At 40.0% G+C, this 18,454-nt stretch overlaps 1 protein-coding gene across 2 annotated transcripts; it reads right to left on the bottom strand.

Moving 5' to 3' along the window:
- Positions 1 to 1,339: 1,339 nt before the first annotated feature.
- On the bottom strand, positions 1,340 to 7,138 carry DSEL (dermatan sulfate epimerase like). Of its 2 annotated transcripts, none has more exons than XM_026081629.1 (2): positions 6,690 to 7,138; positions 1,340 to 5,958 (listed from the first exon to the last, which is right to left on the bottom strand). In XM_026081629.1, exon 2 carries the CDS (start codon positions 4,988 to 4,990, stop codon positions 1,340 to 1,342), a length of 3,651 nt encoding a protein of 1,216 aa, XP_025937414.1. In that variant the 5' UTR covers positions 4,991 to 5,958; positions 6,690 to 7,138. The 2 variants fall into 2 exon arrangements, with proteins under 2 accessions (XP_025937414.1, XP_025937415.1); XM_026081630.1 differs by having other exon boundaries at positions 1,340 to 5,954.
- Between the last annotated feature and the right edge of the window lie 11,316 nt (positions 7,139 to 18,454).

Below are 18,454 nucleotides of genomic sequence, written 5' to 3'. Positions count from 1 at the left end.
TATTATATTAGAGCACTGTGCTAAAGCAATACCAATCATGTTAAAATCAGCAGACTTTGGAAATAGTTTACTGCAGGGAAACATCATTTAAATCTGAGGCGGCAGCAGAGGGGGAATTTCAGATTTCCCCTCTCTCTGATAGAAGACCTGAGGTTAGCAATGGTTGCCCAGCAGAAATCCACTGTACAGAGAAGCAAAACATCCCTCAGCAACATAGACCTGGAGATTTCTTTAAGGTCTTCTAAATCTTAGATTGTCATTTTATGCAGACACCAACAATACACCACTGACAATGACATTAAATATTTGCACTGGCCTCAGTGAAGTTCTGCACAAGAATCAGCAGAGAAATGTGTTACAACAAAGAAAGATGGAAGAGTCTCACAGAAAAAGATAAAATCCTTGCAGAACTTCTTAGGATGTACAAGATAAAGCTGCACTGGAAGCAGAGATGTAAACAACCTTGAAATTTAAATTATGTTGACATGAAGACGCAGGTCAAAATTACACAAAATCTTCTTCATATTTAATTGCTAGTTTGGGAGATGTCGGTTTCTTGGATTGTGTCCCATTCCTTTTTTCTCCAGATCGTTTACTTCAGGCTCACAAAAGGTACCACTTTGTCAGGCCTGGAGAATGAAGTCTTCTCTTTAGTCAAAGCACAAAACCCAACAGAAGTGGCACATCTGAGCTGAAGGAACCATATCACATAACAGTACTTGATATCCTTGTCCATTCCAGTTCTAGGCCTCTCTGCTGAGACTGTCAACAAGGAACTAGATTCACTCAAATGCTCTGGCTATTTTCTCCCACTGAAGCGGGAAGAACTGAAGTGGTAGAACAGCTTTAAAACCAGGCTTATGGTTAATTTGCACCACTAGAGTGAGAGACAGAGAGAATGTATCAGCAAACCTGTCCAAGAGATCTAATTACCACCGTTGGGAAACTCGGCCAATACCACCAGTTTAATTTCATATGAGCCATCATACAACCATCAGATGATAAGTACTTTTGGGATCTAACCACCTGGGCTAGAGTCAAACTGGCAAGCTGAAGGTTGAAAGCTCCATATCCTATTACTAATCCCCTGAGCTATATACTCCCCAGCTGGTAGTTCTGTAAAGGTTCACACAGCTTTATTTAAAAGGCAGCAAAAGTAGAAACAAGTTTTTTAAAAAAAAAAGAAAAAAAAGCAAGAACAACTATCTTTTTCATAAAATAATCTCTCTGGAAGTAGCAGACTGTACACATTTTACAAGAATAAACAAGCTTCTCTAATTCTTATCCACAAATTGGGAGTCAGAGATCATTAGTGCAAATTCCTGCTGACCAGCAGCATTTATTCTATAAACTTTGGGTATCCTAAGTGGTCCATTAGAGAACAACAAATATCTTCAATCAGTCTAATCTCTTTACTGGGCATGTTTTGTTTCCAGGCATGAATGCTGCTTGGTGAAATTTCCCCTTCATAAGGAAGATAGAAAAGACTGGTGGAGGTGGCAAATAATATTTGGTTTAAGCTAGCAGGAGAAAGAGGAACACCAAGAAAGGCAAAAATCATTTCAGCCATCTTCTGAGGAAAGTTTACGATATCTTCAAACTTGAGCAGCTGATAATTTGTCGGCAGCAGGTCCCCATTTATTCTCAGTGCTGCTGCTGTGTTTGCTAGCCATAAATAGGACAACACAGAAACAGCATTTGAATTAGAATTTGAAAGTTCTTTTCTTAGTGATTCATATTCAAAGGCATAGCCTTCATTTAAACTACATTTTCCTTTACCATTTTGCCATTTAAACATTGCAGCTAAGTGTTGTGGAACATTTTTCAAGGAGTAAAGGCTTGGCTTATTTTTGTACAACATTGAATAAATCCATGCTCGTGGGTCCCTTACTATATATAAACCTCTCATTGAAGGTCCTAGGATTTCCTGAAAGAAGGGAAGCTTTAACGTCCAGCTCCCACTACTTAAACTGAGAACAGGCCGTGCATTAGGATAATAGACAAGGTGCCTCCTCAGTTCCCTAATATATTCAGCATCTTTATCTTGACTCGTTCTTGCCCTGCTTCTTTGCTCTGACAGAGATTCTCTCCTTTTGGATCTTTTCTTTTTGTCCCTGCTTATGGTAGAATGCTGAGCAATTTTAATTCTGCTGGCTTCATGTAAATTAATGTTTTGTAAATGTAACTTTGTGTCTTGCACTAGAGACTGGAACCACCCATGGAGAAGTCGAAAATGACCATTCTGGACATCAGAAACCTTCCATTCACATGGATCTACAAAGGAATCAATTTCAAATTCAGTCTCAGGAATTTCTAGATAGGCTGTAGGTATCCTGATGTATAAGAAGTCACTGCTATTGAAAAACAGCTGCTTTAAAATTTCTGCACCAGAACCAGGAAGTGAAGTAATGATAACATCTGGCAAAACAACAGGGTTTCCTTCTAATTGTTTGACTTTATTGCCTTTATCATGTTCTAGCCTTGTCATGTCACTGCTCCATTTTGCACAGATGGGCTGTGTACAAGTGCTCCACACATCCACCAGTTCAATAAGCCACAGAGTGATAACCAATATTAAGATCCAACGCAACATTTTACTGAAGGAGATGTAAAACCGCCACTGAAAAGCCAGTATGACTAAACTAACACCCAAAATTAACCCTACAATTATGTTCATTTTGAATCCAAATGGGAAAACCATCCTATTATTTTTTATCCATTTTTCCATAGATTCAGTACCTAAACCGAACTTGGTCACTTTGTTTTCATGAACTACTTTAGCAAAACCACCAAATCCCAAGTAACTGAATCTTGTCTTTAAATCCTGATAGTCAGTTACAACAGAGACAGTATTTTCAGTGTTGTTGACATTGAGTGAAATCTGAAATCCAGATTTTGCATTGTCAGTGAATCTGCAGTTAGAAACATTGACATATGGGCCATAGAAAAGGTAAACAATCCTYGTAAGTGTGGTTTTCATAGGAAAAGTAACATTTACAAACTGAGTCCATCGCTTTTTGAATTCAGCAGCTTGTTCTGCCTCTTGTATCCTAGCAACAGGACTACTCCCATGATGATCAAACCAAAACATCTTATAGTGGGCATCCCACACATCCATCATAGCCCCATTGTATTTGTTCTTAAATTTATAGGGTATGTATTTAAAGTCAATGTCAAGATTATGAAAAAAGGCACTGACTGAATTAACAGAAGAGTCTTCCTCCTTCTCAATATGGTCCACAACTAACAATGTCTGAGAATTTAAGAGCAGCAAAATGCGATACACACTTTTCAATTTCATTGCTGATGTGTAAGCAGATACTGCCTCACCACTCACAAACATCATGTCCTCAGACTGGGAGGCTGTTATAATTTCTCCCATTGAGTTTCCAACCTCATCACCAATCCACTTCAGCCACTGGGCACACTCACCAAGCTGCCCTTCCCAAGGCTGGTTGCACTGGCTTGTAGGAGATGGGGCAAATACCAACACGTTGTTCAAGTGGCTGAATTTAGGTCCATAAAGAGCCTCAGACACAAACACTTGTCCATTGGGAGCAAAAGTGAATGAGTTCTGATCTGGATGTTCGTGTCCTGGATTGAAACTTCTCCACCCATCAATCCAGGCATACGGCTGAAAGTGAACAATATCATAGACAGCACGTCCACCGAGTTTTCCAGACTTAAAAGACACAAAGGTGTTTGTCTGACTGTTTGGCAATCCAGCCCCATACGTAACAACTCCCCAGTTAGGAAAAACATGCATCTTAGCAGTGCCGTAGTCAGGAGGAGGATGAGGAGTGAGTTCTGCAGCATACCATATAAACTCAGTGTGCAGCGTGCTCCACCTCTGTGCAGTGGATGGCACCATTGGCCCATCTTTGGGTCTGTGTTTTCTGATCTGCTGTGCCAGCCAGTTGCCAGCTCCATTCTTCATGACAAACTTATCCAAGAAAACCAGCTGGCTCTCAGGACCATAAAACCAGTTGTAGTTAGAATCCGCTATGCCCACAGTCCTCTGAAAGCCTGGTAATAGGGTGGCATAGTAAAACCAAAAGTGCATTTTGAGCCAATTATTCTCCAAGTTGTTAATACCAAAGTGGCGCTGGGCCAGGAAAACATACTGGGTCACTGACTTGGCTGTGTAACTCCCATAAGCTACTCCCTCATCCAGAGATCCATCTACAATATGATTGAGCAGAAACATTGTTTTCTCCATCACATCAACAACAGTATGTTTCCAAATATTTGCCTGAGGTTCCTTGTCCACACCTGTAACTAAGGCCCCAGTAAGCAAAGCAAGCATATTAGTTGCTTGGTGATTATGGAGAAGTTGTTTTCCCCATGCACGAACCTTTGAGTACTCATACATTTCCTCACTTACAGACCGTATCTTCTCCAGGTATTTTTGTCTTCTCACATTTCCCAGTGAATTATACAAGAAGTCAAAAGCAGTGGCAAATCCTGTTAGGGAGTGACCAAGTGGCACTTCATCTCCAGGTGCATTCTCAACCAACCAGTTTTTGTAACCAGCCATTCTATCCATATATTCTAGGACAAAATCAAATGCAGCTTTATCTTCGGGGCACAGCAAACAATAAAATGCTAGAGGTGGCAGATTGTTACCATAAATCTCATTCCACTTTGCAGCAAAATCAACATGCTTGGGTGGAGGTAGATAGTATAATGGGTTGGATAGCATAACTGTCACCGCACTTCTGATAGCTCTAAATAGATGCAAATGGCTTGTATGAGCCTTCTGCCTCAATGCCTGGACATCTTCAGCATCGAAATACAAGCCTGGATGAAAAACAGTTTTTTTCAGCTTCTGCTCAGCACTAAGATCTTGCAGTTTCTGTTTCTCGTACTGATCTACATTTTCTATGAAAGTCACCCAGTCAGAGTAATTGTTTACTGATTCTTCAAAAGTGAAGACAGCAAAGATCATTAATGCTAGGAATAAAGTGTGTCCTGTAAACATCAGAGCCATGATCCATTAGACAGTTCCTTTCCCCCAGGCATGCATTTCCTAACAAAACACAATATTCAGATAGCAAACTTCGATCCACTTATTAAAAAAAAACCCAAAACTTAAGGCTTTTTTCTTTTTCTTAAAAGACTTAGCTTGTACTGTAAATTCTAACAGATACTCAGTTTACTGGTAATCTGAGGTATGACACTGAAAATAGTGTGGCTGTTGAAAAGTTAAATCACAAGTGCCTTGTCTGTTCACAATTTTCTCAAATACAACATTAAAGTATATATACTAAAACTAGAGGGAAAGTAAAAACTCAGATTTTTCACATAAATCACAGGTTGACAATACACAGTGAGAGACTGAAACACTGTATTCCTGAGTTTTTCTGGAGTTTTCCACTTGATTTGAAATTAGGAATTAAGAGTCATACATTTACTTTTTTAAATCTTTCATTTGGGTCAAATTCCACTTCTAGGGCTGACAAAAAAACTCCACTGATCACAAAATCATAGAATTTATTCAAAACAATGCTTTGCATTTGTTGAATCAGGGAATTTACAGTACTTGGAAAACAGACTCAGAAGCTTAAGTTATGATTCTCTTCAGCCTTCCCCTTATCTCTATTTGTATACAGATTCTTTCCTTCATATTTTTTCTCTTTCTCATGGGAGAGTGGAAGGAAAAAAAAAAATCAACAGAAATCCTCCATTAGCTTCTTTTGACGAAACTGCAGTGTTTTTAACCACTGTTCCCCTCTGTTTGTGAAAGATGTGTCTGAATTAGCAGTCATAGAGTATCGGCATATTTTCAAGTCTTCTTTCATCTTATCTTCAGCCAATGATGCCCAAATTTTGTCTCTGTGATTCAAATAATCCTGTGCCTCCCATTATGAAGCAAATGGAAACATAGAGGCAGAAAGCCAGTACTTTTTGCTAAAAGAGCAGTTTCGGTTTTCTGTCCACTTTGCATGTTGTTTCTTTCTGTGGAAACACAAACAAAAGTTCTCTGAAGCTGTATATGTGTCAAAACATACTTTATAGGTACTTAAATCACATAGAATTGCTAACTTTTAAGGAAGGATGAGAGTATATATATATATATATATATATATTTTTAACGGAAATATAAAGGTGCATTTCAAAAGTTCCACAAAATTTATCTTTGGCAAAGCAGAAAGTCGGGTTGACCGCTTAAGCTCACTTTATTTCATCTTTTCCTGAGTGGCTGCAAGGTCTCAGGACAGGTTTTCTTGTCACACTAGCATGAATTACCTAAGCAATGCACCTGAAACATGCCATCAGACTTAAACGGAGCTCTAATTAAAAAGAATCCTAAACCTCTTGGGTGATTCTGCCGTCGAAATGATTAGGTGAAGAGTGCGTGTGGAGGCGGAGTCAAAAATCAGCCACAAAAGCACGTCGCCCCCGACGCCATCCCGGAGCCCGCCCGGGACCCTGAGGGCGGCGGCGCTGGTCCCCCGCGGAAGCCGTTAAACCGTCAGCCGCGCCTCCCCCGCGCGACCCGCACGCCGCCGCCAGAGGGCGCCAGCCCCCAGCGCTACCGCCTCCCCGGGGCCGCACAACTTGAACAAGTTTCGGTTGCGAGCTGCGCCGCGCCCGTTTCACTCCTCCGTAACGGCCGGCCGCGCCCCCTCCCCCACGCGCGGCCGCCGCCTCGCGCCGCGGCTTCCCGAAGTTTAAGCCCGTCTTACCGCCGCGGTGCCTGGCGATGTCCCCCGGCCGCACCGGCGGTGCCGGGCCAGACTCGACCCGGCTGGCAGCGGCTGCGGGTGGCGGCGCGCTGCCCCGGCCCCTCTCGGCTCCGGCCCCTTCGGCGCTGCCGCTACTTCTCACTCGGGCTGGCCGCAACTTCGGGTCTCTGCCCTCCTCCAGCAGCTCCCGGAGTTACGCGCGGGGGAAGCTGCTGCGGGGAGCACCGGGCAGAGCCCCGGACGCCCGGCGAAGGAGCGGAGAAGCGCAGCCAACTCGCAGAAATAGCCCTCGGGGCGGGGAGGCGGCGGGCGAGCCAGCCAGCCCCCCTGCAGCACAGCGGTGCGCCGGTCCTGCGGGCTGCGCCGCCCCGGCAGCGCTCCCCGCCGCTCCGCTTCCTGGTGACTGCGTGCGCCAGTGCCCGTCTGCAGCGCCGAAGCGCCGCGCCGAGCCCCCAGCGGCCGCCGCCGCCCCTGCTGCCGGCGGAGCGGCAGGCGAGCCCGGAGGCAGGGCCGGGCCCGGGAGCGGCGGCCGGGGGCGGGGCCGGAGCTGGGGCCCCGCCGCCCGCCCGGGCTCCGCTCCCGCGGGGGCTGCGCAGACACCGCGGTGAGGGACGCGGGCAGGTGCGTGGAGGGCGGACTGCCGCGGGTGCGGGGTCACGGCCGGGCCGGGCCGGGCCGGGCCGGGCAGCAGGAGCCGGCTGACTGCGACTAGCAACTTTATGAACGCTGAATAAATACCTAAAAGTGCCCGCATCGCGGGGACCGATGCGCGGCGTCTGATTCTTGGAGCGGCCCCGCTTTTTATAACTATCTCCGCGCGCAGGCACTGTGTTTTATGCGATGCATTAAAATGGCTCTCGCTCAGCCTTATCTGAAGGCTGCTGAAGTAAAATATTAAACCTTAATGAGGTGTAAAAGCCTCTGCCCCTCAGCTCATTCGTGGTCGGTGGTGTGGCGAAGGGCCAGCAGACACTGCTGGCCAGCCCGCCTGGTGCCTAGGGTCCACCCTCCCAAACCAAGAAGTTTAAGGCCGTTCCCGGTTTAATACGTGCGTTGCAGTGCCGGTGATGACTTTTAGAGCCTGACTCTGTCACCGGCCTGATTTAATACCGAGCTATGCTTTGGCAGCAAGCACACTAGGAAAAGAAAGCATGCGAGATTTTTCCCAGTATGTTACTAATTACTGTGTTTATATACTGTACCTCAAAGGATGTGTGTTTTGATCAAACCGAGAGCATGAGTCACTACCCCTTTCCCAGGCATAGCCTAAATTCTTCTTAACTTTTCCCCCCAACATCTTAGGAAATACAGTTGCATGTTTAAGTATTTCTTAAGCTACCCAATGCATAACTATCTCATCTTGAAATGAATATATGAATATATAATGGTCATACATTATGGATATTGATTCTGTTTCTTGTGTGCTATGGGGAGCACCTTAGAAAGTTTAAATTATTAAATTAGATACATTTCCATCAACGATTAAGTATGTCTGGAGCCATCCTAATCTTTCATATGAGTCCTATGGATACGGTGTAAGAGGAAAAACTACTGATTATTGCCTGGATCATGTCCTCCCATCAGTAAAAAGTTTACATAATGACCAGAGATCGGCACATAGTTCTCTGACCTTGCAGCTGTAAAAATTTATGCCATCTCATGCTACCAAGCAAATTATTAGAGGAGGAGAAGAAAYGGAAAAGTAGTAAAGGTTGGATACTAAACCAAGCAAGAGAGGCCACATTCCCCTATAAAACAACAGAAACAGACTGAAATACAGTACAAATGGACCCCCCCCCCAAACCTTTTTGCCCTCTGTTCTCATTATACCCTATATTATACCCATTACGTTTTTCCCAGCTGCATGGTTGACTCATTCTGGAGCATTTTGAAGGCTGAGAGCATGACTCCTCCCATAAGTTAGCAGGCAGTCCTGAAGGTGCAGAACATTTGGAGGGCTTTTCTTAGGTTAAAATGAAGTGTAAAGCTCTCCCAAGGGCTCTTCTCACTCTGTGGAATAGGTGGTGAGCTCATAACATACACAATATCGAACTGCAGTGTGATACTTGCAGAGAAGCATGACAATGAATTAGTGACTAGCCCCACATATTCACAAATGATACTATTTTGACAAAATCTCATTTATAAGGCAGTTAAGATATTTGTAAGGTATTCTGCTTTTTCTGTGAAAGTTATATTTCGCAGTATCAAAGATTTTACTGGCATAACAGCTAAGGCTGATTTTCTACTAAGCCAATTGCAAAGCAAGAACGTCCCTAACCATGTATGATTTCATATGGTACAGACTACTTACTGTCTGCCATTTTCATGTCATTATGCTTCAGTGGGAAGTCAGAAAAGACCAAACAGATTCTTTGCTTCTCTAGAGACTGATGGAAAAATGCAATTGTTTGATGCACTTGTGTAAGACTCGGTCAGACTTTGGCCTCTGATGAATTGTATAAATAGAATTATTTCTCTATTATTTCTATATTCACTGTATTATTATGGAGTAAATCATTTTAAAAGTGCAACTTTTGCTGAAGTCACCGGTAAACAGCATCATTCATGAGGGATGGCGTATGTACTTGAGGTCTTGGAAGTACTGCTGAATAAAGAATCTCCAATATGCACTAGATACTTTGTGGAAATATATAATCGAAGAAGAACAAGAAGAAACTTCTCCATTGGTTGGGCATGTGCTTTGGGGTAAATTTAACAAAGGATGGGGAAAAAATGAGAGAAATACTCTGAAAAATAGCAATAGTGGTAGAAGTGGCGTTCAATTATTTTTCTATTAGTAATTTCCAACAGTTAGCAGAGCTCCATAGTTACTGTACTACAACTGAAAACAAAAACAAAAAAAAAATCATGGATCCAAATAGTTTCCAGGAGAAACGATTAAGCAAACCAAACTTCTGAGGAGTTGGATTAAGGTAATCAGAAATAGTGACCCTGGGTTGTAACCAACTCTTTTGCATAAAATGAGCCTGAATTGCATTGGCATTCCACCTTACTTGAATACATCATGCTGTTTAAAGAGTGGTCAGTAAAATCAAGGTCACTTTCAGAACAACTGTTAATTGCGAAAGTAACTATTAAAGGTCTGCCGTGTGGATTGTTATTTATAGAAGCACTGAGCATCTGGCAACAAACTGCATTATATTGTTATATATTGTTTTCAAATATTCTTCATAACTATGAATGGCTGAAAAACAACACTGTTGGACTATCAGCAGGAAAAAGATGCTATAAAATATCTACCAAGAAGATGAGTTTTGACACATGGGAAAGTGACCTCGCTGTCACTTCCAGTTTTTAGTATAAGAAATAATGGGTCATTATTGGAGATAAGCTGTGATGTAGCGCTTCAGGGATAGCATTCTGCATTGATACCAAAATCAGCCATCTGAAAGATCTTGAAAATGCTAGCAGTGTTATCCTGTTTGAGTACAGGCCAAGTGCTAACAGATGGAAGTGGAGAGTGGGATAAGCAGCTGGACTGCAAAAAACATTTACCAGTGTCGAAGAAGGATAATAAAAACACAAAAGTTCATAAATGAATGAGATACTGCTGTCAAATAAACAGAAGACAGTTCGACCCATGTGCATGAAAGCATCGAGGTATTTTAGGTGGGATTTGGACTGAAGTGTGTAGGTGCCCAGTAATGGTGCACTCTTGAAACTTCAACTCCTTAAGTACTGAAAGTACATAAACTCCTAAATTTAAAGTACAGCTTTTCTTTCAGAAGCATCTCAAATTTGGGGGAGAATTCTGACCATGCATGACTCAGTGCTGGTCTTATGACTTAACCTAACTGCAGTCCGAAAGGTACAGTTTTCTCAATCTAAAGCCACCATAGATCTAATTCAATGTGAATTCTTGAAACATGGCACTCTTGGCTTCTTCTTTTACAACAGACAGACAAACAAACAAAATAAATAGCTGGAGGAGAGTGCAGCAGTCATGAGGATCCTCTTTTACACAATAATTTGTTGGTCAGAAGCACCTGCAGTCCACACAGAGGACATGGGTGCAATTGTCTTTTCATCTGGAAAGGATGCTAAACGAAATCTCTCAGCTCTTAAGTGACCTAATCTATTGGCTGTTTCAACATACAGTATCTTTTTGTTCCAAAATAAAGGCATTTTTTAGCAATCCTGTGAAGTCATGTTACTTTTAATTAAAATAATCACACACAGAAACATGCACCTATAAATAAATTATACTAGAAGGAAGGAATTAGACCCTCTGCCCTTTAAGAATAGCTCATATATTTTGCTTTTAACAGGAATCGGAACAAAGTGTATGGTGCATTACTGGAACAGGGATCACTTCAAATCAGGTCTCCCCTTCTGACTGTGACACTGACTTTTACAATATCCACGTACACTTCTTTTCTGTGTAACCACATGTGGCAGGAACACAAAGAAAAGCCACACTATCAGCTAATGAACATATTTTTGGAGGGAGAAATCTGATGTTGCTAATAAATGTTTAAGGAATAAAGGGAGATGAATCGTAAAGAATGTAAATGATTGATATCTAGGATCTTGTTCTTTAGAGTTGACTGAATCCTGGGGGAACTGCATTTATTGTGGATTATACAGAAAAGAGCAAAAAAGCATATAGTAATACTGTATTCTCACTGATAGTATTTAAGAATTAGAGTCAATTAAAAGCAACAGTAACAAAATACAAGCAAGCAAAAAGAACACTGATTCTATTAAAACTAAAAATGAACTTACTTAAGTTTACTGGACTGCACAAGCACACTGCAAAAGGAGTGTAATAATTTTTCCATATTACAAAGATTCTCTTTTCTAGTGAAGTTCTCCAGCATTGCACTGGAGTGCTCACAGGCTGAGAAGTGCCTGATACCACAGTCAGCACAGTGAGATGTAGGATGGTGCTACTGCCGAAAGCCGCAGTGCTGCACTCTTTCTCTATCCCAGCTGCGCGCTCCTGCCAGCCCCTTTGTGTCGGAGCAGCTGGCAGTCTCGTTGCTACATAATTGCTCGTGCAGACACAACAGGGCAGCACAGTTTTCCACCGGCTTAAGTAGATTGTGAAACTGCACCTCAAAAATGCCAGCTGTGTAAAGGGGTAATTTTAAGTCCGTTCATGACTATCACAGACGCTGCATATGAGGCAAATAGGACTGTTCATACCCTCTTTTATCAAACACACTCTTCAGTGGAAGTGGTTTGAAAACATCAAGGATGCCATTGTGTATAGCAGTGAGCCCTGAGGAAGATAGCAGTAGGTCAGCACAGCAATGTGCAAAATTTCTTAGGATATTAAATTCATTGGAACTACATCTGTGCAGAACTACGTCTGCACATTTTTCACCATGGAAACTCATCACCAATTGTAGAAAAAAGATTAATGCTAAAAATGACTTTTTTTTAGAAACATTTAAGTATTCAAGGCTTGTTGATAGTATTTTGGCTATTTTTTACTGATCCCTTAGTGTTGCTATGTGAAATATGATAAGCTGGATAATTAATCATAATCAATGAGTGGAAAAGGAAAGATTCTTCTTTTTCTTGCCCTAGTGTCTTGCCAGCCTAAGAATCTCTTGAAAATAAATCCGCCTGTAGAAAATAAGCTCATCAGGCATTAATTTTTGAACCAGGATGTGATAGATTCATTGAACACATCAGTGATAGAATATATGCTACAGTTTGGACTAGAAAAGAACATCAGAATCTTCTGAGGTAAGTAAGTTTTATATAATAATGGTACAATATTTTACACTTGGACTGTAAGTAAAGGATACACACTAAGGATCAATGCATGTAGGTCTACCTATACTTTGGTTTTGGTATAACAAATCCTACAGTTTTTGGTTTTAGCAGAAGTATATCAGTTGTAACTTTGCAATCCTAATGAAAGCTTGCTGTTGTGAGTTCAATGACGTGTGCTGCTTTTTAAGTCTTTCTATTGACTTCATAAGCCTTGTGTCTGGGCCTGAATCCCAGCACCCCATCACTGGTGAAACTTCCACAAGCATTAATATAGTAGTCTTATTTGTTAGCAATCATAAATCAGAATTAAGATTTTAAAATATATTGTTCAGCCCATGAGAACTGTATTTGAAAAATATTCTTGCTGGACAAGCAGAAACTACAGAGGTAGCAGTTAAATCATGAAACTGAAAATAAAAACTATTATGATATACACCATTGTCTGCAAATTATATGATTTAGGAGATACTAAATTAGGCATTACAGTCAAAGAGTGCAACTACAAATCTTAACTAGGCATATTTTTTTGTAGTTCTATTCATTATACCAATGTACAGGCTTGTATTTAGCAGCTTTAGAAGCATTAAAAAACTGTAAAGCTACAGATTACAACCCATTTGGGTATGCTCAGGTTGACAACAGTGATTTATAGTATCTCCTGGTTTTGCTTTTTATAAATCAAACAATATTTAAGACAGATATTAAGATGATTTACATCACAAAGAATTCAAACACACTACTTACTTGAACAAAGAATACTGCATTAAAAGGAGTGTGGGCAGAAGTGACATGTATTAGTTCACTCATTATCACAGTGAAACAGGCAAGTTCTCAGGTTAAAATGGAATATCACAGTTTGCAGCACAGTGCTCTGAATTTACATAACACTTAACCCATTCTACCTAAACAGCCCAAATTACTTGCTGTCAATAAGGGCCACGTTCTTCCAACTTACGAACAGTAAGGGATATCTTACTTTGCACGGTTTTACTATATGTAATAGTATTACTGTGAAGTACTACTTAATGTAATAGTGTGGTTCTACAAGTACTTTAAACTAACTTTAACGATGGCTCGGAAAGGAGTGGTCCACCACTCCTATCATACCCAAATGCTTATTCCCACCCTCTCCTTTTTCTAGGAAGATATAGCTGTGGTGAACCAGATAAGGGGATGAATTTTAATAAAACCTCACCTGACAAAATAAAGATTCATTTCCAGATAGATATTTTCCCCCAGTTTAACTCACCTGGTGTATGGCAACAATGTACGGCTGGAGGCAGGAGGTATTAAAAAGCACTTCTTTGAAGACTACCTTAAAGTAAACATGGGACTGCAGCCTTTGTAAAGGCTTATTGAACCTGCCCACACATAATTCTGGTGTTTTATTTTGCAGGAAGGGGAGATCTGGAATCACAACTATTTTTAAGCATCTAAGTATTGCTTAACAATTTGAGAGTTAGGTTTCTAAAACATTGAATGTTTAGGCTATCATGCTTTTTAAAGTAAAAACTCATTGTTGTCAATATTTTGCAACTTTATATTTTTAAATATATTCCCAATCACTAGTAGCAACTGGTCAATTTTAACATTTACTTTGTTTATTGTTAATTAGATTATCACTCATCTCTTTTAATTCATGTGACAAAAAATGGTGCAGAAATATTAAGGTCATAACCATACCAGTGAGCTGCAAATGATTCAGACTGGATGACAGACAGCACAGTGACCCATGTTATTGCTCAACATAGATTTCTGGGTTTGGATTAAATCCTATTGGATTTAACCCAGATTTTTCAAAGGCTTTTGGGAAGCTTCCACTTTTATTATAGTTTTTCCTGTTAATGTATTTAGGCCTACAGGTTTCTTTTAAAAAAAATCATCTCCACCAATCTCTGTTCTTCTGAGCACCTTTGTTGTCATTATCTTTAATCTATAAATATTGCCAGAGAGATTGATTATGTCTACACAGCACAGCATAGTGCCACACACAGATACCCAAGCTAGTTGTAACAAACTTAGCTAACAGGAATAGGTAACAGGCTCTATTAATTACCCTGTTGCTTCTGGGATCTAAGCTCACATATTCAAAATTAGACTGAATATTTCTTCCAGGAAATGGATGGTTCTTAGCTGACCATGCTAAAGAGAAGACTGTAATTAAATTTCAGAGGATAGAGTTAGGATGCAAGCTGATCGCTCTGTAGATGATTACACAGAGTGGTGATACTGGAGGGCTTATAAATTAACAGCATGAGGTATGAAATGATAAAATAGCTGGAACCTGAAGCTCAACCCTTAATGATGTATAAGTTGTACATTATTAACAGTGATAGTAATTAAGACTGGAAGAGCTTTTCAAACAATATGATGGATTCTCTGTAATTTGAAGTCTTTAATTAAGACCAGATGTACCTCTCAAAAGATATTTTCAAATTTGATAATAAAAGAATTATCAGGAGAAATTCAGAGGTCTTATACTCTATGAAATTTTCATCACATCAGACATTCTTTTATGGTATTCATTCATCTAGGAAAGTGGAAAAATGCAATGGACATTTATAAAGGTCATATAAATAGGTTTCTTATAATGGCAATTGAATTGCTTTCTGTTCTGCTAACATAACTGCTTTTGGAACCAGCTCAAGACCCCTCAGCAACATAGACAAAAATGAATTTTGCCATCCTAAGCCTGGGGAGATAAGGTCCTTCAGCAATAAAAGAAGACACAGGCAGAAGAGGCAGACCAGAAATAGGATGGCAGAATCTAATGCCAAGCTTTCTGCCACTTTTCTCTCTTCTGGTCCCACACAGTAGTAACTCCAAGCCCATACACCATGACCTTTCCAGCAACATTGTCTGGCAGGAGTGGCTTTCCAGGAATCTAGCATAGCTAGGGGAAGATAATTAAGCTCTGGCTGCTTTGCTTTCCATTGCAGTTTGCTACCTAGGCAACTGCATCTTTTGTGTTTGCCTGGAGTTGGCCCTGCCTGAACTAGTTATTAATTAAACTATTGTGGAGTCATTCAGAATCCCACATTAGTAACCCTTACAAGGCACCTATAACAGTTTGCAATACACCTTTTAAATAAAAATATATATATATATAATATAAAGGACTTTGTTTTGCTTATGAGGCTTTAAAAAGTCACAGACAGCTGTACAGATAAATAAACTGATAAATATAGTATTTTCATACATACATACATATGATAGATATCCTTGTCACATGTGGACGGTATTATTTTGATTCATTGGAATGATGCATTCACAGAAGAATAAATTCACTCAAGTGTGCTTTCTAAATAGTACTACTGAGAGGCAATAGATGTAAGAACAAAGGTATTCATCCCTTTAGCATGAGATGCACGCCATCACAAACACTTCAGAGGAAGCTTAAGCAGCTAGCATATTTCTGACATTTTTTCATTTCCAGAAAACATGGCAATTGGTAGATCTCTTTTTCTATATAATTGTCAACAAACATGGGGCTTTTGATTTAAAATATTTATTTTTTTCTGCTTTGCTTTTCTAATACCCAAAAATGAACCTCTCTCCATGGGTGGATCTAGAATAATATATTTACAATCACGAGAGCAGAAAACAAATGAGTATGAGTACACAAACAGAGCCTATCAAACAACTAAACCAGTTCAGTCCCCTGTCCTGACCCATGACAATCTCACAAACACTGGATTACCTCTGGCAACCAAAAAGGCAGCAAAGTGTTCCTAGTGAGCTCTGGACCCGACCTTCTTCGTCCCATACCCACATAGTTTTGCAATAGTTTTTTGCATAGTTTTGCAAAAAATTCCAAGTTCTGGTTATTTTAACCTAAAGCTCATTATAAGTGTGACAGACATGCACTACTACTGCTAAAAGCTGTAAAGAATTGTTCAGATTTCTGCAGACAGTTCTCTTAAAAATAAATAAATTAATAATAACTGCTGACTGATGGGATCAAAATGTTCCAGATAAGCATGTAAAATCTCTTAAAATTGTGACAATAACTGAGCAATTTTCTAGTCATTTTACCTGTCTACCTCTCTAGATTACTCTGCTCCTTGGCAGTTCATCTGTCAGGAGCAAGGTGCCCAGGCTTTTCCAGGTAGCCAGCCTCTTGATCTCTCAGGCTCTCACAGCCTAATGAATAACAAAATAATCACCTGTTGTGTCCTACTAAATTAGCATGAGTGTTCTGGATATATTGGAAAATACAATAAACCTATTCAAATACTTGTTCTATCTTTGTTCTACCACAGAGAGAATTTTTTCTTTATGCAAAGCATCAGCATGTTAAATTGGCTGAGAACATCAAGCAAGACCTACTGAATAAATAGATAAGATGTTTTATTTCCATAATTAGAACGTGTATTATTAAGAGTATTAAAAATCAAAAGGCTTACCTTCAAAATAGAATATATACCTTCAAAAATAAACATAAAATTAATCAATAATTAAAATTTAAATATTTCATACATTAAACAATTGAAACATGTCACAAAAATTCAGCTTTTGTTTTAAACTGGACTGGTTTCCCCAGACCCCAGTATTTTAAAATTTCCTTCTAGAGCTGACAGCCTGCAAAAAAGTTTGGGATTGCCTCTGTCCCTCCCCTCCTCCCCCCCAAAAGGCAAAAAATAAACAAAAGCCAAGCATAAGCAAAGGGTGCTCAGAGGGCACTCATCTGGTCTACTTTAGGCACCTATTTTAGGATTAAGTTAAACTGTGTCCAACAGGCACTTCTTTCCTTCCAGGTTGTGGAAGAAGTCTAGATAACAAGTTAAGATACAGATAAGTATATTGTAGATATCCCAATGTAGACTGAGATGAATCTAATGTCTTTTATTGAGTCCAGCACTAGCTGAAGTCAAGAAGAGTCTGTTATCTACTTCTGGAACATTAAATCAGCCCCTTGGTCATTAACAGTAAAGCAAATTAGTATCTATTTCAATCTTGCAATATTATGATTTGAGATGTACAACATATCCTTTAAGAAAAGCCATGTTAAAGATACAACCTAGCCCATAGCAGTGAGGCTTATACTTCATCAAAGGTATGGTGAAATAATGCAGTATATGAGTCATACACCATGTAATATTTTAAATGGATTTCTTGAAATGCTGCTGCAGATTTATTAAAAAACGCCACATCAAAAGAAATATCCTGCTATGAAAGTAGTTTATTTACATTACAACAATAACATGAGACTGAGTTTAAAAAGTATTGTGATTAAATAGTACATGACTATCGTCATTATCTTCAAATACAGCTTTACTTGGGGCTGTGAATACCGATTGCTACGTAGCTTTCATTGACAACTCTGTAAATGCATGTGGGGAAGAGGCAGGAGGAGGAGGAGAAGAGAGAGCGTACAAAGGTTGAAAAAGATGTGTTAATTAAAAAAAATTCTGAATTGTAGAAGGGAATACATTAAAAATCAGTTATAACTTAGACACAACAAACCTGAATAACTTTAGCTCTATGTGGTTAAATTTAACAGTTGATTGCTTTAAATATAGGACACTGTTTTCTTCGTGATTAGGTAGGTGGCAAATCTGCATTAGCTGTGGATTTTATTTGACTCAGATTCAGGAGCAAGGATAAATCCTAGTTCTATCAGTATGAGGAGAGAAAACCTTCTTCAAGCACAGTTTTCTTTTAGGATTGCTTTTCCACATTGAGTGCCACAGAGTTAAGGAAAAGTGAGGTAGCATGTACTTTTGGAATGGGAAGTAGCTGAATCTCAAATACTTAGTGAAATACTTTTATTATTTATACTGACTTTTTCAAAAAGCTCTCTGAACAGCAGCTCACTTTCCCCTTTACTATTCTGAATTTCTCACCAAAAAGCAAAAGCTGACAAAGTTTGCTGTAAAGTTACAAAGGTAAGTTGGAACGGCTTTTGTGAAGAGAGCTTATTTGGATTTGATCTCCACTTATATGGAGGCCATGGTATTATAGGAACTTTGTCTCAATAAGGATTTACTAAATGCACGGCAATTATGTAGTGG

This window comes from Apteryx rowi, unplaced genomic scaffold (genome assembly GCF_003343035.1).
Source record: "Apteryx rowi isolate R43461 unplaced genomic scaffold, aptRow1 scaffold_558, whole genome shotgun sequence".
Classification (NCBI taxonomy): Eukaryota; Metazoa; Chordata; class Aves; order Apterygiformes; family Apterygidae; genus Apteryx; species Apteryx rowi.
Note: the sequence above shows the minus strand (reverse complement) of the source record. Positions and strands in the feature narration are given on the sequence as shown.